Source organism: Ambystoma mexicanum, chromosome 2p (genome assembly GCF_040938575.1).
Source record: "Ambystoma mexicanum isolate Mex_15411 chromosome 2p, UKY_AmexF1_1, whole genome shotgun sequence".
NCBI classification, from domain to species: domain Eukaryota; kingdom Metazoa; phylum Chordata; class Amphibia; order Caudata; family Ambystomatidae; genus Ambystoma; species Ambystoma mexicanum.
The window spans coordinates 557,059,319-557,085,646 of record NC_090923.1 but is presented as its reverse complement, the minus strand read 5'-3'; the positions used below and the strand labels follow the sequence as shown (position 1 = coordinate 557,085,646).

Here is a 26,328-nt window from a genome sequence, read left to right as displayed (position 1 = left end):
GTTATATCAGCAGCAACATCTGTAGGCCGACATCCGCATTTATTTGACTTACATTTCTTGTGAAACGGAAGAAAATATTCTTTGTGTGCATTTCAAATTGAAAATGTTATCATTTTAAAATTCACCTCTTAAAAATCCCACTAGACCTGCAGGGTGAGTTCCTTTAGTTTATTCTTTACCTAAGAAAAATGCATTCGCCCCATGGCAGCATGTGACAAAATATTTGGCAGTGCTTTCTGTAGTATGGTGCATATCACCATAAGCAAACTCTATATTTGGTGCAATGCTGCCACCCAAAGTCCAGCCATGCACAGTGCAGCTTGTATTTGCCATTTACTGCAAAGATTTTTACAGTACGTGTCAAATAAAAGTTTCAAAAATCCCCATACTCGCTGGCAAGTTGAAGTACCATGCAAATGGTACTCACCCTTCATAAAATATCCTTGCCAATGCGAGTGGGCTAGTAAATTTTGCGAGCTATGCATCTCTCTCTCAGGGAAGGTCCTACATCTTAAAACAAATTGCATTTTGTCAGTAAAAAAGATATCTTATAAACTATATAATAATCACCTGGTGCATAATGATGAAGAAATTTAAAAGTAGGAAAAATTATTATCTCTGTGAATACACAATGCATAGGTACATTCGGCATTTTCAATTGTGTGTTCTGATCTACAGGCTATAATGATATTTATTTTATTAAACTCACACATTTGCATCCAAAGTTACACTATTAAAAATAAATGCTTTTCCAAAAGTTTGACATTCTCTCCATCCTTTGCAATCATGAGACTGGTGGAAGCCACACCTAGTAACAAGATGAGGGAATGAGCTGAAGATTATAAAATAGCACACACCCAGAATTGAAGGTATTAATATTGGGAGTTTAATATTGAAGAATATTACTGTATACAATTGAAGGAGGTGGTTGGGTAGCAGAGCTGAAATCATCTGGATCACTGGTTCCCTGGCAAGCTGGAATCAATAGCTCTTTGAGGAAGTGCCAGCTGAAAAGGACCTAGTAACTCCAGATTGAGAGTCCAAGTTGATTCCTTGTCATCAGGCCAGAAGGGTTAAGACCTCCTTCCAGGGCAAAACCCGGTGAAGTCTGGTAAAGTCGCCTCTGTCTGTGGATAGACTCACCATCTTGTCCTTCTTTGCTGCTGCCCCACCCCTGCCTCCTTCCTCCTGTTGCTTGGAGAGCATGGGAGCTCCATGCTCGGCACACAGCTGCGCCTCACCTCCTTTGCCTTGGAATGTCTGGCAAAGTCGCTGTGTGGCTGTCTGCGGCTGTCTGCAGTGCTCAACCTTCATTCCCTTCTAATAATTCTTAGTCTCAATATCTAAAATGTTGTTCTTTTTCCTCCTCGTATGTACAGTTCTTCGCACAATTACCCCATTGTGCAGCCAGCTTTGTCCTGACCTTCCTTTCAATTGGTGCCCCAAGTCTTTCTGACTGATTTTTCACTCAAGTACATTTGGATCCAAGTACTCCATCTTTGCATTGCTTTCTTTGCAGTCTTTCCTGTTTTCTTAAGTTTTCATCATCTTTTTTGGCTCTCCTGTTCATAATGGTCTCATTCATCGCCTCTCACAACTCCTCCCATCTTCCCCTCAGGCATTCTTGCTTTCGTAACCTGTCCAACATTATCTACACCCCCTGTCTACACTATCTTTCTCCTCTCATTCTTGATTTATGGAATGTGCATTCTCTTTGCAGTAAGACCCACTCTGCTTTGAACTTGTTTTTTGTTTTAACTTGCACCTTGTATGCGTAACTTGCACTTTGTATGCATTTTTGAAACTTGGATTTCTTCTATTAACACCACTTCTGCTGCTCTCTCCTCCACTTCTACAGCTTTCACACACACACACACCACCTTTTGGGTTGTGGCAGAGGGGTTGGTATATTTTAGCACTCTTCTTTTTCCCCTCTTACCTTCTTCTGCTGATTTCCCTATGTGTTCATCTTTTGAGTGTCAATTTTCTTCCTTTATGATACCTTTTTCTGTAGCTTTTATTCTGTACTATCGACTTCCTGGCCCTATCAATTCTTTTTGCAGCGATCTTGATGCTTTTCTTTCTGTGCGCCTTCCCTTGAACGTCCCTCTTATTCATCTTGGAGATTTTAATCTCCATCTTTGTTCTACCGCTGCAGCTGTCACTTCAAGCTATCCTCGATTCCTATAATCTCTGTCTCTACACCTCCCTCTGGACACTCTCTTGATCTATTATTCTCTTCCTCTCTTCCTATGACATCTGTGTCTGCCCTTCCTATTTATTCTTCCGACCATCATCTACTTTCTTTATTAGATTACTCCTGCTCCTATTCAATCTGTATCTTTTTATGGAAAGACCTTTCTTCATCGCAATCTCTGCACATTTGACATGTCTTCCTTCGTAACTGCCTCTGGTTCTTCACTTCCCTTATTATCTGATTTTGTTTTGCTTTTAGCCGTTGATGCGGCTTCCTCTCTTTCCTCTTCTTTCTTAAACACTCTCGATTCTCTTTCTATCCCACATCACCCTTTTCCCTCACCCATAAAGCCCTGCAAACCTGGTTTACTCTGCAGCTATGTCTCAACAGTGCATGCTTCACTGGGCCGTGCGATGCTGGCGTAAGACACATTCTTTCTCTGATCTTTCCACTATTTCCTCTCTTCATTTTGCTATTGAAGCTGCTGTTCTCTCTGCTAAGCATTCCTACTTTTCTGATCTTCTGCACTCCTTAATCTTCTCATCCTCGTCTTTTCCAAACCCTGTCTTGTATTCTCTCTCCTCCCCATCCTGACCCAGTCCTCTCTTCTTCTCTTTCTGGTATTAATCTTCTTTTTCTTCCAAAGTCACTCTCCTTTGTTTTGCTATTACCCCCTCTGCTTCTTCCCTTCTTCTATCTTCATCTTCTGCTTCTCTATCTCTCTTCACCACCACACCTCTTGGGGATGCCTCTATCTCTGCTTTGCTGGATAAAGCACACCCTTCCTCTGTCCCTCTTGATCCCTGTCTGTCTTCTTTTATTTTTAAAGTCTATCCTTTTCTCCTTACTTTTCTTTCTACTTTGTTCAATAACTCCCTCTTAACTACTGTCTTTCGTCCCTCCTTTTAAACACGCAACTATTCTTCCCATTCTGCAAAAGCCTTCCTTGCACCCTTCTCTTCCATCTAACTTTTGTCCTATAGCCCTCCTCCCATATCTGTTTAAACTTTTGGAGCACACTGTTTATTCTAAATTTTCTTCCTTTATCACCTGAAACACTTGTGTATGGGCGCGATATAAATAAAATATCATATCACCTCCAACTCCCCATTTCCAATCTGGTTTTCGACCCCACCACTCTACAGAAACTGATATTCTCTCAGTGTGTTATTCTTTACTTTCTAATTGATATGTTAAACACTGCTCTCTCTTAATATGTCTTGATATGTCACAGCGCTTCACACTGTTGACTGCTTTCTTGTGCTTTCCTCTCTGGGTTTTTCTGGTTCTGTCCTTAAATGGTTCAAAACTTATCTATCTTCAGTCTCCTGGGCTGGTACAACCTCTACTACTAAGCCCCTTCACCATGGTGTCCCTCAGGGATCTGTCCACAGTCCCCTACTCTTTTCTCTCTACACTTGTCACGATGCTCCTATTAACTCTTCTTTGGGCTTTCACACCATTTTTTAAAAATTATGTTCATTATTGGCATTTTTCAGTTGTTTACAGCAAACCATAACTCTTCATGAAATTGACAACTGTTATAAATCCTCCCTCCCACTCCAACCCTGCTCTCTGTAAAGTCTCTTAGCACTGGTTGCAATATGCATTGAGGCTCTTCTCGCCACAGTTCCTAGTTCAAGGTCACTCAGTGGATACCGACTGACCCATCGCACCCGTCCCACTGAATACCTCTTCAGGTGTATCTCCTCACCCTGTTGTTGCCTCCTGTCCTATTGTGTTTGTCTCACTTCCAGTTCCGTAGGGACCCCACCCCCGACCACGTCCCCTCCAATCAACAGCACACCCCACTCCTCATGAAATTGTCGCAGTCTGTCATTCACTATGGCCGTCAGCTTTTCCATGGTAACCATGCCCTGAAATTTCCTTTCCCAATCCGATCTTGACAGTGGGAGGACTACTGGAAATGCCATGAAGAGGTAAAGAAGGCGGGGATGTTCATTTTTATTGAGGTCATCCGACCGTACCACAAAAGGACCGATGGCTCCCACTGTATCAGATCTGCCTTAATGTTGTCTAGTATTGGGGTAATATTAAATTTAAATAGGTTAGCTAGGTCCTTAGTCAATTGTACCCTCGGGTATATGATGCTGGTCCCCTCTACTTTCATCAAAACCATTAGAGTGGGAGTCCCCTTCTTCATAGGCACCTGGGGATGAATTAGTACACTAGAAACAAAAGGGATGCCTCATGGAACCTCCATTAAGTCTAAATTATTCTAAAGACGAGGGGTGCAGACCACATTGGAAAAAGTTCAGAACGAAAAAGGCAAGTATGGCCTATTCATGTATCCACATTATTTGTTATCAAATTCTTTAATCATTTTCTTAAAAATCTAACATACAAACTTATTACAAATATAAACATTTACAACATAAAACATTACTTTCTGGTGAAATTAGTACATATATCACCATACAAGTAATAGCCGACTATAGGTGTTTGTGGAGGATTCTACCAGCTAGCATATTCCTCCCTATACTTTTGACAAACATCTCTCAACTATAGTTTGGACGGTATGCTATCTATGAACCCATAAATGGGTCAGTAGCTTGTCTTGTTCAGGACTTGTACAGAGGTAGATATTGCTCTTTCCTACCAGATACTTGACATGTTTTACTAAAAAGGCAATAAAAGGATATATTCATATTTAAAATGTTGTAGCCCAACTTTTATTTCTCGCTCAAAAACTTTTCAAAGTGGTCATTTTAATATGCTTAAATGATGAACAATTACCTAATTTATGTTCAACTCAGCATAAAGACGGGTCTATATTTCTTTAAATGGCCATCGTAAAGAAGCAATCAAAGTTTGCACTTCTGCAGAAAAAGACCAAAAAGCAAGGGTAAGTATTTACTTTGTGTCTAGGAAAATGTGTAAACATATAGAGGGTACGAGAACCAAGTGCACCGTGGGTTAAACCCTCAGTCCGTGAAAACCAGTCAAAACCAGTCTCCCTTTTCATTCATTTACTAAAAAGTGAGGTTTATGTTGTAAATTTTTATTTTTGTAATAAGTCTGTATGTTAGATTTTTAAGAAAATGAATATTAACTAAAGAAAGAATTTCATAAAAAATAATGTGGATATACGAATAGCCCACACTGGTCTTTTTCGTTCGGAACTTTTTCCAATGTGGTCTGCACCCCTTGTCTTTAGAATAATGTAGACTTAATGGAGGTTCCATGAGGCACCCCTCTACTTTCATCCCACAAATCCTTGTCACTGAATCGACTCAACCGACCCTTGCTCACCAGCTTCACCGTGGATTTGTCCATGTTGATTTTCAGGCCTAAAAATGTTCTGAAGCGGCAGATCAGAGCGACGAGCTCAGGCAGGGAGGAGTGGATCATGGAATAGGCTAGGATGTTATCTGCAAAGAGATATAGTTTGAACTACGTTCCCTCTCGAGTGATCCCTTTGATCTTTGGGTTAGACCCAATGGAGATGGCCAGTCGCTCCATGGTCAAGGCGTACAACATTGGGGAAAGTGGGCAGCCCTGGCGGGTGCCTCTGAGAAGTCTGAATGATTCTGTCAATATCCCTTTGACTTTTATGCAGGCTTAGGGGGCTTCATACAGGGTCACCACCCAGTTTCTGAAATGTGGGCCAAATCCAATTCTCTTCAGTACCTCCATCATATACTGTGCCTGCTCACTCGCACACGGCCTTCAAGAGGATCAGGAGACCTGTCCTCACGGCGGGTGAAGCCGGAGCTTCCTCCCACATTAAGGTAGGCCCTTGGGCTCGCTCTACCTTATTTATTGAAACAGGCGATTCTTGTGAGACACAGCGCGGTCGCTTGCGCTTTGCCTGTAGATCCCAGACAAAACTCCTTCTGCCAGAAGCTGCTCCGTTCCTCAACGTTCATTCGGAAACCATCTGCGACCCCTTTGTTTGTATCCTGAGGGCACCATTCCAAGATGGCCGCCCATCGCATCCAGGCTCTGGCTCCCCTTGCCTGAGTCCACCCAGGCTGATCGTGGCCTGCCATTGGTTGTATCTCCCCTTATCTCAGCCAACCACAGTCGGCAGGCGCAAGCTGGCATCAGCACGAAGGCGTGCACAAAGGCTGATCCCCTGTCCTAGCCTGTTCACTTGCCTCCTGCCTAAAACCCTGCCCGTGGCTCATTTGAGAAGACGTCGATAAGGTACTGTAATTAATGCACTTGCCCCCACGAGTCCTGTTTTGCCTCATGGCCAAGTCAACATGCCACTACTACTGCTAAGACCAAGACACTTGCAGATTGCCTCAGGAAACGTCCATACTGTTGCACGCTCATCCTAACTAGCCACTATGCTAACTGCCATGGTAATTGAAATGCCGACCTGTATCACCACAAGCCTGCACATCTATATCTAATGCTATAGCACCCACCTGCAGTTATACACTTCTAGGCTCCTTGTCTACTTCTAATGCTGCATGTACCATCTCTAACTCGCCACTGTCAACTTGATACGCTTGCCCACTTGCCTACACAACTACAACATGCTCACGCTATTAAGCACTGCACCTCTATCACATTACTAATGCTTCCTACCTTGCATTAAATGTTATCTGGGTCCCTGCGCATGATATCACAAGGTATAGCTAGCGAATGTTCCTGCCCCTGTTCTAAAACTGCTTTTGATTATTACCATACAGTATAACCTAGGCACAGCCTGAAAGTGCTTCTTTGCCTTTGTACTTTGATTGACTACTTTGATGCTAGCACACCTTAGGTGATTTATTATGAGAGTGTCTGTGGCCTTGTACTACAATGGTATTGTGTACTTTAATCTTTGCTCTGATCAAGTCTAGCACTAATAGCATTTTCAGTCTTGCATTTTTTAGCATAGAGTGTCATTCTCATATTTAGAGGCCCTTACATGTATACACTATGTTACTTGCTGCTCCCTTTTATCAATGTGTTCAATACCTTGCCTGTTTAGCTTAGCCCCACTTCGTAGCATCTACCATTAATGCTGACCTACTGTGCCTCAGTGCTTGCTTTGTCAATTCTGCATGCCACTGTCTTGCCACTACGATTGCCTGTCCACACCTACACTATTTAGGCAATACAGTCTCTAACTCTGCACTCTACACGAGCTGCGTTGTGGCGCGCTGTGCCACTTTAGTCAAACCTGCTTAGAGCGTCCACTCAATTCGCTGAGCCTGTGTGCTCGCCCGCCCCCTACCTACCTCTGAATTGGTCCACAGGTACTTGTCCACCTGCCTTTGGTTGGCGCATCCCACTTTATTCTCTGGTGGCTAATATCTCCATCATGCTTTTTAGGACTGTCATTATCCTTTACTATTTCATGCCCTTACCTGCATCCATCATTGCCCAGTTACTCATTGTGATAGCACTTTCACATCTTCTGTGTGTGCTCCCTCCAACCTTCCACTCCCTACCCCATCCACCCACTACCTATCGCAGCCCTTACTACCAGTTACTGTCCAGCTTGGACCCCACAATGGGCTGCCCCGAGGCTACCAACTACAAACATTATCACAGCAGCAACTACTCTAACCAATACCTTAACAACCCTGCTCTTTGGTTGGAACACTTTGCTAGGAAACCCACTCCGAATCAACCTTGTTCCCTCACGCTCAGAAACAAGAGACTAGGTTCAAGATTCCGCCCACCACACACCTGTAGCAACAACCCTAAGCACTCTTTACACACACCACCTTGCTCACCTTCAGATACCAGCACGCGGAAATCCATTACTACAGTAGCCAAACCACCACAAATAAAGGGCGCCCTTATTAACGCCAGAATGCTTCCAGCTCACGCACTAGACATCGCAGACCTCATCACAACCCTCAATCTCGATTTTATTGCCATATCCGAAACATGGCTACACGCCGCTTCAGGACCGGCCTTGGCCCTGGCCTTACCGCCAGACTACGGCATCACGAGATATGATCGCATCACTGCCCATACTAGAGTCAGTGGAGTGGCCTTCATTCATAAAAACTCTCTCGGTCTAATAGTGTCAACTAAATCCAAACTTGAGTCGGCCGAACTACTCTCAGTCAAACTACCACTAACGCCCAACCAAACTGCCACCCTCCACCTTATCTACAGACCCCCAGGTCCTGCACCCTCCTTTGTTGGCGAAATGTCCACCCTTCTTCTCGACAAAACTAAAACCAACTCGCAAATTATCATCCTAGGTGACCTTAATCTGGGACTTGGTGATCCCAAAGACCCAATTGCATCTGGCCTGGGTGATCCCAAAGACCCAATTGCATCTGGCCTGGACAACATACTTACTGACCTCGGCTTCACCCTGCACATTCAAGAACCTACCCATTCCAAAAGGAGGACTCTAGACTGGCTAGTGGATCCAACTGCAGTATTAATGTCCTCTCCAATACCCCCTGTTTATGGTCTGACCACCATATCATTACTTTCAATATTGAAGCAGCACCGCGTGCCCCGACTATGAAAGCTCCAGCCCTCTCCACTAGAAATAAAAGGGACATAACTAAGGAGAAACTACTCCCATCGCTCAATGCTGCAACATACTCCTGCACCGACCCTACTTCCCTGGCAGATACATACAATCACAACATGCTCACGGCCATAAATTCCATCGCCCCTATCAAACTCAGGAAGTCTAAACCATGCGCCCATCTCAATTCTTAGTTTACACCACAATTAAGAGTGCTCCGCAAAGCTAAACGCTGCGCTGAAAATCGCTGGAAAAGCCACCCCTCTGACGAGCATAAAGACAGTTTCATCCTTGCCTCCATCATCTACAAAGATGCCATTATCACTGCTAAAAAGGAGTGCCTCAATAACCGTATCCTGCAAGCATACTCGAACACAAAATAACTCAAGATTTTAAAAGAACTGGAATCTCCAGTCACCCCCCCTGACACTTGCACTAAAGACAGCAAATGGTGTGCTAATATCCAGTCCGCCCTTCTGAATAAAATCTCCACGCTACAATCCAAAATCAAAGACAAACAAGACAGCCTGAAATTGGACAACCGTCCACCCACCCCTGTAAGGGTCGCCCCTCCTGATTCTCCGAATATTAAACCTTTTGCCTTCTACCCACTCACTACTGCAGAGGTAGAAGACATCATCAAGAGAATCAAACCTTCAAATTGCCAAGGTGATCCCTGCCCCGCTTCTATCATTAAGGACTCTGCCAACGATTTGGCCCCATTCATCACAGCCTTCATTAACTCCTCGTTTAAAACAGGTATTGTCCCCGACAACCTCAAGGAGGCATGGGTGATCCAACTGCTTAAAAAACCATCCTTAGACCCCGGCATACCCACTAATTTCAGACCCATAACCACTGTCCCACTCTTGCTTAAGATTCTGGATTGCGCAGCATACCTGCAGATCCAAGACTACTTGGAATCTAATAATCTCCTCGGCCTTCGGCAATCTGGATTCCGCCATAGACATGGGACATAAACGGCTCTGATAGATTTAAAAACCCAAATTGAGGTCTTGAAAGACAATGGGAAACTAGCAATGCTTCTTCTCCTAGACCTCTCTGCGGCTTTTGATCTAGTCAACCACCAAATCTTATGCCGACACCTTCATCCTGCTGTCCACTTCTCGGACTCAGCCTTGGCATAGATCAAATCCTTCCTAAGTTACAGATCCATGTGGGTCTTCTCACCCTCCGCAGCCGCTGACCCTGCTCCAATTCACTGCAGCGTGCCCCAAAGTTCTTGTGTGTCACCCACACTCAATAACATTTTCACTAAACCGCTCTTTGATGTACTTGATTATCTGGGTGTCTCATACACCAACTATGCTGATGACACCCAGATACTCATCCCCATCACTGGCGACTATTTAGTTGACACCAAGGCCTTGAACAACGTTTATCTGGTTATCCAGGCCTGGATGGGCCAACACAAATTATGCCTCAACGATGACAAGACGGAGCTCCTAATCTTGGGCTCCCTGCAACGTCTTGGCAAACTAGATCCCTCCTACCAGTCATTCATCATAGATGGTAATACCATCAAAGTGTCTAAAGACACTAAAACATTAGATTTTTACCTTGACTCCACCCTCTCCTCGTCCCAACAAACCAATACTGTCAGATCAGCCTCTGCGTACACTTGTAAGCTTATCGCAGCTTGCAGACCGTTTCTGACTACTCCTAACAGCGTCACCTTAGCCAGAACGCTCATTATGTCTAAAATTGACTACTGTAGTGCCCTCTACCTAGGGACTAGCCAAGGGAATCTGAATAAACTACAAGTCACCCAGAACCCTGCCATTAGGGCAGCCCTTAACATTCCTAGAAACCACCACATTTATGAATCTAGAACTAACCTACATTGGTTATCTGTCAAGCAAAGAATTTCATTGAAAACACTTGCCCTCACGCACAAATGCCTAGCCAACAAGGTCCCCCCCCTACCTCTGCAACCGGCTCTCCCTCCATTCTTCCACCCGACCTCAAAGAACTTGCCAGACCCATATCCTTGCTATTCCTAGGTTCAAACTCCAAAAAGCAGGGGGTATGAGCTTCTCTGTTCTTGCCTCCAAGCTATGGAAAACCCTCCATGCCACCATCAGATCTGAAGACTCATTTAACACCTTCAAGCAAAAAACGAAATCATGGCTCTTCGATCACAACTGAGGCACCTCTGCCTTCACGCCTTACCTGTTAACTACTATTGTAACTTATGTATATACCCTGATTGCACATTCACTTGTATATAATTATGTATGTGTGTAGATAACCTTGTATGTATACATTATCAAGTTGCGCCCTGATGCCCTTGGGCCGGATGGTGCGTGTTATAAATAAACAAAACACAAATAAAATAGTGCCACTCTCTATCCTGTCAATGGACTTCTCAGAGTCTATGGTGACTAGGGGAGAACCACTATAATTGCTCCCATCATTGATTCCGGCAGGGGGCCGGCCGCCAGGACTGTGTTGAAAACTCTCTCCAGGTACGGAGCTAAGGTGGATCGATATTGTTTATAGAATCTGACAGAGAATGCGTCACTTCCCTGGGCTGTACCCTCCTTCATCCCCTTAATCGTTCTCACCACCTCTTCCTTGTCTATCTGGTCTTCTAGGGTTACTGGTGATTCCCTTGTGAAGCATGGGATGGGCAGTTGGCTCAAGAAATCAGTTATGCATGATTCATCTCCATGGTATCACAAGGTGTATAGGGTCTCAAAGAAAGCTCTGAACTGTTCCCAAATTCCCTCTGTGTCGTACACCCTGCGGGGCCCCCCAAACTCAATACTGTTCACCAATCTATTCTTTCATTCCTCGCGTAGCTTCCAGGCTAGGATCTTATCACCCTTATCACCTTTTGCATGATATTTCTGTTTAAGGAACAGTAATTTTTTCTCTGTGTCCTTTACCATTAGCGTTTTCAGTTGGGTCTCACACCTTCTCAGTTCCTGTGTCACCCCTGGTAGATGGCAAGAGCCCTCCCTCGAAGTGCCCTTAAGTCCCACTATCTTGTCTCTAAGCTCCAGCTCTAGTCAGGCCTTTAACTTCTTCTAGAAGAGCTCAGTTTTTATTAGTTCCCCACATATGGTGGCTTTGAACCCATCCCAGAGTGATTGGATTCCCACTTCCTCATTGTCGTTGTGGACAAAGTAGTCCTTGAGAGTAGAGTCTGTGCTATTTCTTTGTCTTTCAGGAACGAGTCATTGCACATCCACCTGCCCCTTTGTTTCCCCGCCGCCGAAGTTCCCCACCACTACATTTACCAGGTCGTGGTCTGACCACAGGATCGTTTCGACCTCTGAATTGGAGATTTGGCCTTTAAGAGTGAGATCCACCAAGACTAGGTCTATCCTCAAGTACGTGTTAAGGAAAAGAGAGTAGTATGAGATTGGGCTAGTCCCAGCCTCAGAGTCCATCGGGGAGTCGGACAGCCCCAGCTTTTCATTCACCCCTCTAAATCTCTGAGATCTTCTTCTCTGGTCACTTCTGTCGACCACGATCTGGAGCCATCCTGAAGGGGGTCGAGAACCATATTAAAATCTCACCCAACCACCAGGGGACCCTCAACGAAGGCCTTCAGCTTGTCCTTTAGACTCTCCCAAAATGGTATCTGTCCCGTATTTGGACAGTAAACCGAACCCAAACCGAACCCAGCATCAGCAGACTCCCTGAGAGTTGGCCCTTCAAAAACAGGTATCTCCATTCCACGTCTACTATCTGAGCCGCCACCTCAAAGTTGAGGTGGGCATAAAGTGCGATTGCCACACCTCTTTTGTTCATCGTGGCTGAGGCTCGGGACACTTTTACCGCCCCTCGTCCTCTCATGGTTGGTTCCTCCCCCAATACCCAGTGTGTCTCCTGGATCATCAGGATGTCCACTTGTGACCTTCGCATTTCCCTCAACAACAGGGATCTTTTTGTTGGGGAATTGGCCGCTCTAACATTGAGGGAGCCGATCGTTATGTCAGTGCCTATAGCCCGTTCTTTGTGTATGCTCTAGCTGAGTGTAGTGAGTGCTATCACTGTTCAACCGTGACAATGCATTATAATAATCCCCCACCTCTATACCTCCCCATGAACTCCTCCTCAGTGCTTGTCAGTCCCAATAATGAATCCCTTGGGCTGTACCTATGCCCTCCGGCCCCCTTACAAACTCCCACCCCAATACGTTCAGGCTTTGTCTACCAACACCGTGCTCTCCGTCTGGACCACCAGCCACACCCTTGATGTCCACGCCTGCACGGTATTACCACTTTACTTCTGACCCCCGCACCCCCAAAACTAGGGTCAACTTTTTCCAAACTTCAGAGTCAACATTGAACCTTAACTGTGTTGACCGCTAGGAATATCTCGATTACAACTATGAACTTGACGCCTTTGTGAGTCCCCAAAAGAAAAAGAAGAAAAAACTCTCCCCTTGTATTTTCAGAGATACGGCTCCACCCCTGCAAGACTCTCCTCTTCCACCCCCTATTGGTGAAGGTATGTGCCTCCACCCTACCATTCCCATCTTAACCACCACCCCCACCTATCCAAGCCTGTCCCCACCAGGTTTCGCGTAGATGCAAAGAGACCGAAAAAGGATAAGTAAAGGTGGGAGAACCAGTCCAGTCCTCAGTGTTCAAGAGGGTCCCTTCGGGGGAACGTTGAGCTTCCGGAACTTTCATGATCCCAGTGTGCGTCTCTTGTTGAATTGCTCTGTGCGCTATTGCTCTTCCCTGGGTGGATTCTCTCTGTCGACGGGCCTTTTTATCCTGAGGCTCCACCAATTCTTCTGTGACTCGCTGAATGTCGTCTTCCGTGATCAGGTGGTACTTAAACCTGTCTTTCTCGAATGAGATGGAGAAAGATAAACCCCATCTGTAGCGAATACCCTTCTCATTCAGCCATTTGGTCAGTGGGCTGCACAGCCTGCGCCTCGCCAAGGTATAGGACCATAGGTCCTGGAAGATTGTGATCCTTGATTCACCCTGGGTAACCATCCCTTTCTGTCATGCTTTGTCCAGAATTTTAGTTTTTTTGGGGATAGTGCTGAGAGCACTGATCTTCGGACTCTGGCGGCCCTGGGACTCTGTCTATTCTAGGCTTGTCTATTGAATCATCATCAAATAGGGCCTTTTCCGCCTCGTGTATTGCCCTCTTGAAGTCTTTTTCCGTTTCACCTTCTTTTTCCAGAGTCACAAAAAAGCGTAGGTTGTTTCTTCTCTCCCTGTTTTCGAAGTCATCCATCTTCAAGGTGATTTCCGGCTCTCTCCTTTCCAGTTCGGCAATTCTCATGCCCATGTGCATTTCCAAAACATCCAAGGGAGACTCGTTATTCTCTACTTGTTGCAACCTGTCGTCCATGTTGTTCAACTTTTCCAGCGTGCCCCCCCCCCCATGTCCGCTCTCATGCCTCTAATTTCCTTCATCAGGGAAGCTGTGTCTTTTATAAGTGGACATTTAGTCGCTGGAATCCGCAGCCATTTTTTTCTTGTGGATCTGGAGTGAGTGGGGTGAGACACGAGAGTATTGAAATTGGTGTAGGACTGCCTTCCAGTCCATGTGTGTCCAGGTGCTCACTTTCCTGTGCGGGAGGAACAGGGGAGTCAGGAGGTGGGTGGGCCCTCCAATGTCTTTTCCTACCTAGATTCGTTGCGAGTTGCGTGTCCCCACACTCTGCGGCCAGCACTCATTGGTCCCCAGACTTCCACCTCCTTCGTCGTGGCCTCCGAGGAGGGGGGGGGGGCACCAGCCCGTGGCCGTGGGTGTTTAGTTCCGACTGCTGTCCTCCTAATGGGAAGGCCTTGTTCAGGTAACAGTCCGATGGGGGGTAGCACAGGGTGCAGTTCGATACCCAGGGTTCCTTGTGAATTGGTGAGTAAGATGTGTGGTGGGTGCGCCCACCTCGCTGCTCCTGTATGGGGCCCTGGGGGCTGCGGCGCTCTGTCAGGGCTGGGGAGATCGTGGAGGTATCTGGGGTAGGGAGGCAGGCCGGGCACCAGTCACCAAAAGAAGTGCGCACCGCAAAGCCAAGCCAGGGGCCCGTCAGTACCACACTGGTCCCCTCCAGCGTGTCTTGCGTCTTCGAGGGAAACTGAATCCGGGGTTCCTCCCAGAGAAACCACCCTGAGGACTCTTCATAGGGGGGTTCTCCTGTTGCGGCGCCGGCTCCAGGCAGGCAACTCTGGCCGCTCTCGTGTTGGCAGGGGAGGGAGGGTGTACCACAAACTTATCAGTGAGGGGAGGAGGGTGGTAGCTGGGATGGGGTGCCTTCCCCAATGCTCAGTGTCCAGATCAGGCCAATCACTCGATGCAGGCCCTCAGGGCGAGCTGTCAAGGTCCAGACCGGGCTGCGGCCTCCCACATTGATTAGGTCCGGGTTTGCTGTTTCTCAGTTCTGCTGTGACTACCCTCCGCCTCCCACTCCTCCTCTCTTGGCAGCTGATTGCCGCAACTGTTTCTTCCGAAACTCGGCCACAAGGTGCTCCGCATTGGTGGGGGCGCAGAGGGCCCCAATCTCAGACCAGTTTGGGGGGGTGTTAAAGGAGGGGCTCAAGAACCTTTTGCTCGAGGGTGGATGAGAGTTGACGTTTAAGTTGCGCTCATCCGTGTGTCCCCTGGTGGCATCTCCCACACCATTTTTATGCCGACAACATCCAACATTTTCTGTCCTTTTCCTCTTTCTCGTCTCTGATCCATGACAAAATATCCTCTTGCCTGTTGGCCATACAATCATGAATGGCTGGTCACTTTCGAGTCTTAAATTGCTCTAAAACTGAGGTTCTTTTCTTTCCTGCTTCTATGATTCCTCCCTTGCTTCCACCCACTTCTATTTCTTTTCCTCCCTCTACTTTATGTATTTCTCCCACGGCTCTAAATATTGGAGTCTATATAGATTCTTCACTCATCTTTGCACGTCACATCTCTTCTATATCCCGTTTCTGTCGTGCACATCTTCCTAAAGCTCGACCTTGCCTTTCTTTTCACGCCTCTAAACTGCTTGCATCCTTAAGTCTTTTTTTTACTGCTCTACTCTCCGGCCTTCCTGTCTCACGCTTAAGTCCTCTTAAATCTATTTATAACTTTTCTATTTGCCTACTTTTCTCTCTGTCTTCTTGCGATTCTATCTCTCCTCTTTGCATCAACTTCCCTTCCATTCCTGCCTTAAATTCAATTTCCTCTGACTAGTTTTCAAATCTCTTCATAGTCTTTCCCTGCCATATCTGTCTTCCCTTGTATCCTTCTACTCCCCTGCTCGATCTCGTCGTTGAAACTTCCAATTTCTTTTTACTGGTTCTCGCCCTCCTTCTGCTCAATCACGTTTCTTTTCTTTTATTCTGTTGACCTCGCTGTATTGGAACGCGTTTCCTCTTCACTTTCGTTCCCTTTCCTCTTAACATCTTTTCCATATTCACCTCAAAGACTTTCTTTTCTCCATTTAACTGGTTTATTTTGTTTTCTCTCCATCGTTTCTGTTTGATGTAATGTTTTTAATTTGTTTGCCACTTTGGTGTAAATCGCAGTACAAGTACAAATAAATTAAACAAATACAAATTCCACAAAAGGTAAGGGTAGAAACCCCAATATTTAACTCGAAATTGCCCATAGTGCTGACCATAGTCAAATTCCGGGAATCAAAGGGGCTAGAAGTCAAAGGGATGCTAATATGATGGGGACACATGCAGTATTAAATATAGTGCTGTGTCTTCTATTTGAAATAATTGAATGCGAGTGGGATTTCATTTCCAAAAAGCTAATGCATTTTTGTATGTAGAGGCCCAGTTTAAAACACATCATTTCCAGCATCTTAAATGCAGAGTGTCTTTGTAAAATTAAGCACCATTTAAAACAGAATCCTTGACTCATGCCTACATAGAATCTTGTAGGCCATAGTATCCTCATGAAATTCAAAACGTGATATCCTGCAAATTTGCAGCCAGAGGGGAGCCTCCTCATAAATTGGATATTTGCACTACAGCAATTAGCACAGATAATTCTTCCTATTCACAGAGACATGCACGTTTTAAACCCCTGAAGTACATATACCTGAAAATGCACAGTTAGAACAATGTGTAATGTGAATGGGCAAGGGTGCTGTGGTAGGTCAGAGGAAGGAGACTGACCAGTTTTTGGCATTCTTCACTTTCTTTTATTAAAATAATAAATGAAAAGGCCTCACTATCTCTAATCCATGGGTTTCCCTGCCTAAGCAAACTAAGGTGCTTGTAGTCTATGGTGAAGTCCAAAGTAAACAGTCTGTCCTCCGTCCAAAGCTAAAAGCTAAGCTGCTCTGTCTCTACCACTAATACAAAATAACAAAAGACCAGGAGAATGACTCCCTTCTCCTAGATAGGCTTCCTCAGCCTTAGTAGACAATTTTCAGATACATTTTAGCTATATCTTGGACTAACTTATTTAGTTCTTCTAGGGGACTTTTCCAAGTTTTTGGATGCCCTATTCGTTCTCTTTGCAGGCTTTTCCTCCTCAGTGTTATGGCTTCTGATATTCTTGTACAGTGTCTTTCTTAAGTGTCTCTGAAAGTTTCTACTTCTCTGAGATTACTATGGATACTAAATCCGTCTTTCTGTGTTTTCTGTTTCTGTAGCTCTTTAAATGAATAAGGCATTTAACATCTTGTTCCTCCTCCTCCTCCTCTGTTACTAGGTCTTTCTCCTTGAGAGGTTTATTGTAGACCCAATAGTTATTCTTATTCTCCTGTCCAATTCCTATATTACTTGAGTAACAGAAGTTTCATACATTTTTCTCTTCATGGGTTCGGGCCACTCATTGGGACAAGTAGGCTGAGCCCTAGACTGTTTCTCACCCTTCTTAGTCTCGAGTTTCGGGCCACTCACTGGGACGAGTAGGATGAGCATACACTTTATCCCTGTCTTCCCTCCCGGGTCTCGCAGCCGTTCCTGTTACCTCGTTTTCTACAGGTTGGCATCACTGGGCCTGTTCGCAGGATAGGGACTTCCTTCGTTGTCAGAATAGCTTTGGTTCTTGCTCCATCTACTTCTTTTCTCTCTGTGGCACCTGTGTTCCAGCGGTCTCAGCATTGTTACCAGTTGGAACAGTCCACATCTCCAGGGTCACACCACCGCTCTCAACTCGCTCTTTCTCCTGGGGTTTTGTTCCCCTGTTTCTCAGGCCTTTAGCTTCCTCTGTGCTTCTTGCCTACGGCACATTGTGTTTTCCTCCCAACTGAGGATCTCCTGGTCTCTCTCAGCACTCCGCACTCAGCTGGTTGGAAACTGCCAGGTTCTACTTCTCATGGACAGTAGTTAATCGTCTCTTTTTATGATTGGCTGCTGGGTCCTCCCCAGTGGACGATTATAGTCTGTTCTTTATTTTAGTTGATCCATCTACATTGTTTATTCATTCTTCTTCCTCACAGAAGTGTTGGCTTCCAGTCATTGAGTAATTGATATTGCTTGCTGCTCCTTCTTCTTCTTCAGTAGTACATTGATCCCCAGTGATGGATGTCTCTGGAGATCTGATGTTACTGTTGTTCTAGAAGAGGGGTTTCTAGGGAGTTCTTATGTGTAATGGGAGTCTTTGTCCCCCATATGGGAGTCTCTCTCTGTGAGGTCCCGCATGCCACCACCCCTAGGGGGATTGTTGCGTAGTGGGCTCACATCACCAGCCACAAAAGGAAAGTTTCCCCTGTGGGGAGATGTGACTGAATCCTGCGATGATTTGTCACAGTGCTTTAATATGGTACCATTTACTGGAGAAGATTACATCTACAGTTCAAACTTGTAAAGCTGAATGCAAATGAATAGGAATAGATTAAAATGTGCACTATTATGTTCATTGAACACTGTGGCACTGAGTAAATCCGCCAATACCTTTTATTAAACTTATAAGTAAAAAGGCCTAACTTTTCCCAACACTAAAGGGAATACCCTACCTATCTAAGGAAACTAAAAGGTGCTTGTCAGTTGTCTTCTTATTTACAGTCTTTCCCTTTGGTAGAGATGTTTATCAACATTTTATCTTGTTCATTCCAGATTGTTACATCCTATTTCGCATTACATATTCATATGTTAGACTTGCTCCAGTCTTCAATTCTGAGGTTATAGGGTTATGTGAGAAACCTAGGGATATTCTCCCTTATAAACCCTGAGAACCCTCTATTCAGGTGCAATGGGAGTCCGGGTTTGTATTCATGGGGGTGCTCCAGGTGAGATGCGGTATACCCACAGTATAATTAGAGAGGAGGTAGAAGTCCTAGAAGCCTTTCTTGGGTATTCTGACTCTCCTAACCCTGATCTAGGTCTCGTTACTTCAAATGCAAAGCCCATTATTCATGGTAGTTAAGTACACCAAGGCTAGAGAATGTTACTATCTATGCTGTCGATCTCCTAACAGCATTCTGGTAAAAAGAATTAACCATCAATCCCAATTCAATTTCCCCTATCCCATCTGAAACTCCTTCCCCAGGTTTCATGGCATATTTGCAATCCCATTCCATCTCCCCATTTTTGACAAATACTGGGAAGAAGAAGAGGCAACCGAGCGTAGTGAGGATTAGCCTCACGAAACCCCATTAGGTTGTCCCATTAATAGGGTCAGGCTGGGCCAGGCACACTGACTACTCACACCTGACTTCATATGACTCTTGTTTTAAGCATAAAAGGTGTGGTTTTGCACAATCGAAAGGAGCAAGCTGTGTATCCGGAGAGAAACTTCAGAAAACGCCTGAAAACTCTTATTTTTGAATGAATCTGTCTCTGCTTTTTCGACTCTGGCTTCCGTTTCTCCTTCTCTTTCTTCTGTGCCCTGATGCCTGCGGACTCTGGGCGATACAAACTGATAAATAAATTAAATAAATAAATAGAGAAGCCAAGGTGCAAGGAGCTGAACGGAGAGAAGCCTGGAGGATCTGGAGGAGAGCAGCGTGAATCAGGCCAAGAGTTTGCAAGCGCCACAAAGCGGAAAGCAAGAAAGATAACTGAAAGTGAATGGAAAGTGAGAGAAAGACGCTGAGAGAGCGCAAAGGAAAAAAAGGACTTGGAAGTAGATAAGAAAGGTGCGAGTGTCCCAAAAGTAAAGGAAAGGTGCAAATGAGCACTGAAGAGCCAAACAAATGTGTAAGAGGCACGGAAAGGAAAAGACCAGGTACAAGGGTGCACAAAGGCTAAGAAGTTAATGTGCAAAAGGACAGTGAAGAGAAAGAGAACCCAAAGGGAGGGGTACTGCAAGGCGAGAGAAGAGAAGGACAAATAAGGTGCAAGTGTGCACAGCAAAGTGGAAGTTAACACAGGGGTGCAGGAAGCACCTGAAAGAGGAAGGATAGAAAAAAAGCAAGTACAGGAAATACAGAGAGGGGCCCAAGATTAGAGTGGTCATGCTTAGGAGGAGCAAACAACCTAGCATTTTCGAAAGTCTCTGATATTACCCTATGAGAAGGTTGTGTGTAAAAGGAACTGTAGATAAAAGGAGGCCTACGAGAAACTGCTTTGTTAAACTGAACTTGTGTTTGGAACTGAAGGGGCCCGAGCTTGGGGAAGGGAACCCTAAGAGGCCTAACAAAGGTGAACCCTTATTTGGTGAAACAAGGAGGCATAGGCTTGGGGAAGGGAACCCTAAGAAGCCTGGAAGAAACAGTGTTATATTTTGGTTTTATCTGAAACTTGGAAGGATTGAAGCTTGTGGAAGGGAATCCCCAGGAACTTAAAGACATTGGGAGTTGTTTGCACAGAGTGCAAGAACTTTGTGGAGAAGAGCCAACAAACAACCTCTTTTTGATTGTGCTGAACTTTGATGATACTGACCAGGCCACGCCTACTGAGAAGACCAGCTGAAACCAGCTTTGGTATATATTTCTTTTTTAATCACTATGTGCTCTAGCACCTTGAAGCGTCTAAAATATCTCAGACAAAATAACCGGACAGACTCAAAGGAGATGGTAAAATACTGCTTTCATTTCAAAGAAGTAAAGCTGGGCGAATAACACTCATCAAATTCATTTATGCAGGATCGCAATGTCTTCTTCATTATACTCAGTTTATATAATGCTATATGCATCATGTGACGTCATCCTACGTGGTAAACTGTAAAACCTATCGAGGGGTGGGATTCGATCAGGGGAACATGTCTACATACAGATAATATGGGTGTTAATCCCTCATTTGCAGTCTCCTGTCTGTGAGACAAACCCTGAGCTTCTATATACGTGGTGTAACATACTCCTCATAGCAGAGAATGTGGCAGCGAAACAATACTTTGCAACATTGTATGTAAAAGTGCTTGGCAGGCTTTTCTGATTGGTTGGCAACCCAAATCCAACCTTGGACATTTGGCTCGCTAGCAGCATTTACATAGAAACGAAACCCAGGTGCTTGGAGATATGTCAGCTCTCCCCTTGTTTTCCTAATTAATCTACCCTCTCTCATTAGTAGCCTTGATGCCAGTGTCTTCTGTTTGAAGGCTGACCTATGTCTGCACTGTGTCAGGACATTCGAGGGAGTGTAGGCAAAGCATTATCTTAGCTTTGGACTTAATGAATAGACCTTGTTTACGAGTTCTCCATTACGTGATAGGAACAATTATAGACTAATTCAGAAGAAACAAATAGAAAGAAGTTTTAGAAGGATTGACCAAAACAAGAGATTTATCCAGGTGATTATGAAATATAGAATTATTACAGACTATGAATGATATGAGTAATGGATCTGTTTATACAAGAATAACTAAATCTTGATTGTTAATTATCCATTATAGATATGAAAAAGAGACAGAGAATTGGGTATACAACTCCTGAAGAAGGGGGACAACTTACCCCAAAACGTGTAGAGAAAACACACAAGGACTGTACACATCACATAATATATTCTCGATCTAACCATATGTGAAATTTGTCTATAATCCATTGTGAAAAATGGTCTACCTATGATTAAGAATTAAGAAGTTATTATTATTAGTAAATGATTTAATCAATAACTGCATGTTATTTGTTTGATCTGATTGCAAATCGAATATGGTGTAATATGAACAAATTGTTACAAAAAACAAATGAAGTAAAATATTTGATCTTTTTTATCATAAATTGGAGTACGAATGATATTATTGAACACGAGCTAAAGATAATTAAATATTTGTTTTCTACACAATACCAATTTGGTGTGCAGGGGATGGGAGAGTTCCACAAGCTTGTGGACTTCTGCTGTTTTTACATTTGTGAGTACAACCCAGTGTCCGGGTTGGTTTTCTCTGCGGCACCCCACTGCTTATCTGAAAAGAATCAAAATTATCAAAATGACGAGGTGTGCACTAGGCTAAATCGAACGTAGTATCAGCATGGATTATTACCATGACGTTGTCGCAAATTAGGATTTTTTTGCTACAAAAGTCGCATATAATTAAAGTTATTTTGGATCTCTGGAGTAGGCCTTGTAGATATTAAACACCCCCAAATGAGCTTCTTAATGGGGAGACTGACACATAATAGAGTTTAGTTATCAAAATGTCAAAAAAGATGATGCACCTCATATTGTCTTTGCAATGCAGATCTGCTGCTATGTAGGCGATGCCCTGCCTTTTTCAACTTTGTTTTTTTTGTATAATTTTATAATTGGGAGCTGCAGCTTATCATGTGTATTTAGCATTGACTCGGTAAACCACTTTTATGTGGATGCAGAGAACTGCGGTTGATTTTGTGATAGATAAATCGTAATGTTTGAAGCGAGCCCTGGGATTAGGATACATAATTACAAAATAACTTTTGAAGGGGGTAAGAGGGCAGTGGTGTATCGGATCTGTGTAGACTTTGATTATTTTTTCAAATGGGCGCTATATCAAGATGAAGCGCTAGGGCAGGCGATTCCCAACTGTGACTCTGTATAGCACATGGCATACATGTCATACTAGGCCAGCAGTCACCATATGAGACTGTTGTGTGACGATCATGAGCAAAATTAGAACATATATTATTTTGATATAATTGCCAGTGAATGAGTTCAACCATTTCCCATCATGTGCCAAGTTAAAAAATATAAAATGCTAAAAAAATAAGGAATAGTCCTGAGTAACCAAAGTTGGGGACCATCGTGGCTCTCTTGAGCAGTTAGCTGGAAAGTCCAGACAAACTCTGCCATCAAATTCTGGGTAGCAGCAAAACACTGTCACAAGAAAAGCAAAAATATTTGACTGTCTCCTAGACAACTTATACAGGTGCTGCCAATGGGAACGTGGAAAGCTATACGCATATTAATAAATGAAAGTGACATTCTTAGTTTGTAAATTAGCTGGAATACTGCTAATGCAAGTTCCAGACAACAGTGGATCTGTCAAAGGAAGGTCTTAAGTACTGTCTTCCATTTTGCCGTATATGTTAAACTCCTTGACCTCGCTTTTGCTGCTTGACCGAAAGTTCAATTGTTTCTATGGCAGGTATAATACCTACTCGAATCCAGGAAGATGGCTCCAAAGCGTAAATCGGCAGCTAAAACCCAGGTAGCAGACAAGGGGAAGAAGGTGAAAAAGGAGGAGGAGCCTGACAACTTCCGCTCTGCCCTGGAAGCACTAAAATCGGCCCCTACGAAGACTGTGAAGGCCAAGGTGGACTCTGCATGTCCCGTCGATAACGGAGAGGTAAGAGGGATCCATCAGGGCATCTGTTATGATTTAAACGGGCATCCATAAAAATGTGTAACAGCAATGTAGCAGGACTCAATGAAGCATGGAGATGATATTTTAACCATGTAACCTTGTTTAATATCAAGCACGAACTGACGCTTGGGCGGAGGATTCGCCCATACCAAAACACGTGGGTTGTAATCCAACATAACAATAGAAAGGAGACAGAGTCTCCTTTCCCAAACATTGAAGCAATAGAAACAGGACGTTGAGGGTTATACAGAAGACATTACATCTCCCCCTTGCTTAGCAAGAAGCGTGGGGTCTTAGCTAATTTCTTCGATCCACTGCGAAGGCTTGCGGGCCACCCTTCGAGAGGGGCTGCGTACGCAGGGGGTGTCATTTGCGGTACAGTCACTGGCACTGTCATCAGCGTCCATGTCTTCTGCTATATATTCAAAATCCATGTCAGAGGAGTTCTATTGGACCACTGCTTTCATGGTGTCTGTCGCCTTCAAAATTTTGAAAGAATGATGAGTTTCGGGTGACAGTGGCCTTGGGGCTGGCTGCAGTTATCATGGGCCCATGTATGTGAGTCATGGTCATTGGTTCTGGCTTGAAAGCAGGGACATCTTTAGCGTCTTGGGTTTGTCGTACCAGTACTCGGCATCCTACCTGAAAATTGCTGGGTTTTTCTCTTCTCTGTAGATCGGTATATTCCTTCATTTTGGTTTTGCTCTCTTTGTCTTTTGTCCGTGCGATGTCGGCATATGTGAGAGGGAGAGAGAGACGTTGAGATTGTGTGGGTGTGTAGTTCTGCCACTCGACCAAACACTAGTGCCGAGGGACACGTCCCTGTTGAGCTATGTGGTGTGTTTCTGTAGTCCCTCAATAAGGTACATTTTGCCAGCATAAATGAGCCTTTGCTAATTGAGCATACCTGGAGGGTGCGCTTTAGATTGCCCATAAACCTCTCCACTCTTCCATTTGCCTGTGGCCACAACGGCGTGATCTTGCGATGTTGGAAACCAAGGTCTTCTGCAAACATGGCAAAATCATATCGGCTGAAAGGAGGGCCATTGTCAGATTTTACAGTGGATAGAATTCCATAGTCTGCAAAAGTTTTGTCCAGCGCTGGTATCACTTCCTGGGCACTGGTGGAGTGAATTAGATGAACCTCTGGGAATCTGGACATTTTGTTGATGATCACAAGTACATACTTGCCATTGGCTAATTGGCCGAACATGTCGATGGCAACTTCATCCCATACCTGCAATGGTATCGATGACATCTTGAGAGGCTATGGGAATATGCATAGGGCGACTGCCTTGCACGCAATACATTTGCCCAACAGTTGTTCTACTCTTTCTTCCATCTGTGGGAACCACACCTTGGTTCTTAGCTGACGTTTTGTTGAGACAATTCCTTGATGTCCAGAGTGCGCAAGTGCAAGTACTTGCTCATGCAGACTGGCTGGGATGACCACTCTGTTTTCCTTTAGCAATAGCCCTTCTGGAGACATGGACAACGTGTGTTTTATGAGTCGGAATGTAAGAAAATGTCTCTCTTGTACTGTGGCTAGGGGTCGACCATGTTTGCTTTTGGCATGCCACTGGCTTGACGTCAGGCATTCCCGTATCTTCTGGAGTAAGTGGTCGTTCTTCAAACCCTCTAGCAAATCCACACTTGTGATGGACTTGGGGAGTGCGTTGCTTACCAGATAATTTATGTACTGGTTGGCTTTGATGGACTGACTCTCATCCTGAGCTGGAAGCGGATATCTGGATAGGAAGTCTGCCGGGTTGTTGTCTTTCCCCGGGCGGTGTATGATAATGAACGAGTATTCTTGCAGCCTGAGTCCCCACCTTGCAATGCGTGGTAACATCTTGTCCGTTGGTTTGCTATAAATGGTGGTGAAGGCTTGGTGGTCTGTGATAATGGTAAAAGGTTGTCCATACAAGATGAGATGATAATTTTGACATGCCCACACAACTGCAAGGCTCTCCTTCTCCGGTGGAGAATTTGCACATTCTGTTGCTGAGAGGCTACGACTTGCATAGGCTACTATGCGTCTTGGCGAGCCAGGTGAAGCTCTAGGTTTTGTCTGAGCTAGGATTGCACCCAGACCGACAGGGCTGGCATCAACCGCCAATTCTGTGTTGAGGTCCGGGTTATAATACGCCACGCAGGAGGCGGACGCAATACGTTTCTTGATTTCTTGAAAAGCTTCCTCACACGCATTGGACCAGGAGAATTTTTGTCCCTTTCCCGTGAGTAATCAGAGGGGCGTGCTCACCGACGCAAAGTTCTGAATGTATTTAGTGCAGTAACTCGCCATTCCCAGAAACGATCTGACTGCAGACACAGAGGTGGGCGTCGGGGCTTCCACTAAAGCTTATACTTTTTCCGGGTCAAGTTGTAGGCTGTTGCTTGAAAATATGTGTCCAAAGAACTTTAGGGTTGATTTTCTGAGCTCGCACTTGTCAGCATTTAATGTTAGATGAGCGTCCTCAAGTGCCGTGCATACCCTCCTGTCATCATGTGCCTCTTGTGTGGTGCCGAATATCAGAATGTCATTGCTATAGTTTAGGCAATGAGGGATATGTTTGATGACCTGATGAATTTTGTTTTGAAATATTTCGGTGGCCGATGATACTCCAAAGCAGAGTCTTTTGTACCTGAAAAGTCCCAAGTGTGTAGAGAAAATAGTATTGTATCTGGAGGATTGATGCAATTCCAGCTGGTGATAGCCCTTATTTAAGTCCAGTTTTGAGAATACCTTTGCCCCGTGCAATAGATGCACCATGTCCGTCATCCGGAGTGTTAGATTTCGTTCCCTTTCTATTGGTATTGGGAGAACTCATACCTACACAGATACGGATGCTGGCGATGTTCTCCTTTTTTGGGACCAGCACTATGGGGAACACCCACGTTGTAGGTCCTGATGCTGTCTCAATAATGTCTTGTTCCAACAAAGACTGTATCTTGTCTTCTACATGCCGCTGGATATTGAGGGGTATGCCCCTATAATGTTGAGCTATGGGTTGTATCTTTGTGTTAATGTGTAGCTTGATTTGTTTGCCTTTGAGTGTTGGGAACA

The 26,328-nt window shown here is 44.6% G+C and overlaps 1 protein-coding gene across 1 annotated transcript in view; it reads left to right on the top strand.

Annotated features, from left to right (window-relative positions):
* The window catches only part of LOC138566554 (protein mono-ADP-ribosyltransferase PARP3-like), a 503,923-nt gene that overhangs the window by 100,744 nt on the left and 376,851 nt on the right, over nt 1-26,328 (top strand). The window contains exon 2 of the mRNA XM_069644027.1: nt 23,043-23,243. Coding sequence (XP_069500128.1) covers nt 23,070-23,243 — 174 coding nt within the window. The 5' untranslated portion in view covers nt 23,043-23,069. The remainder of the gene's footprint in view (nt 1-23,042; nt 23,244-26,328) is intronic.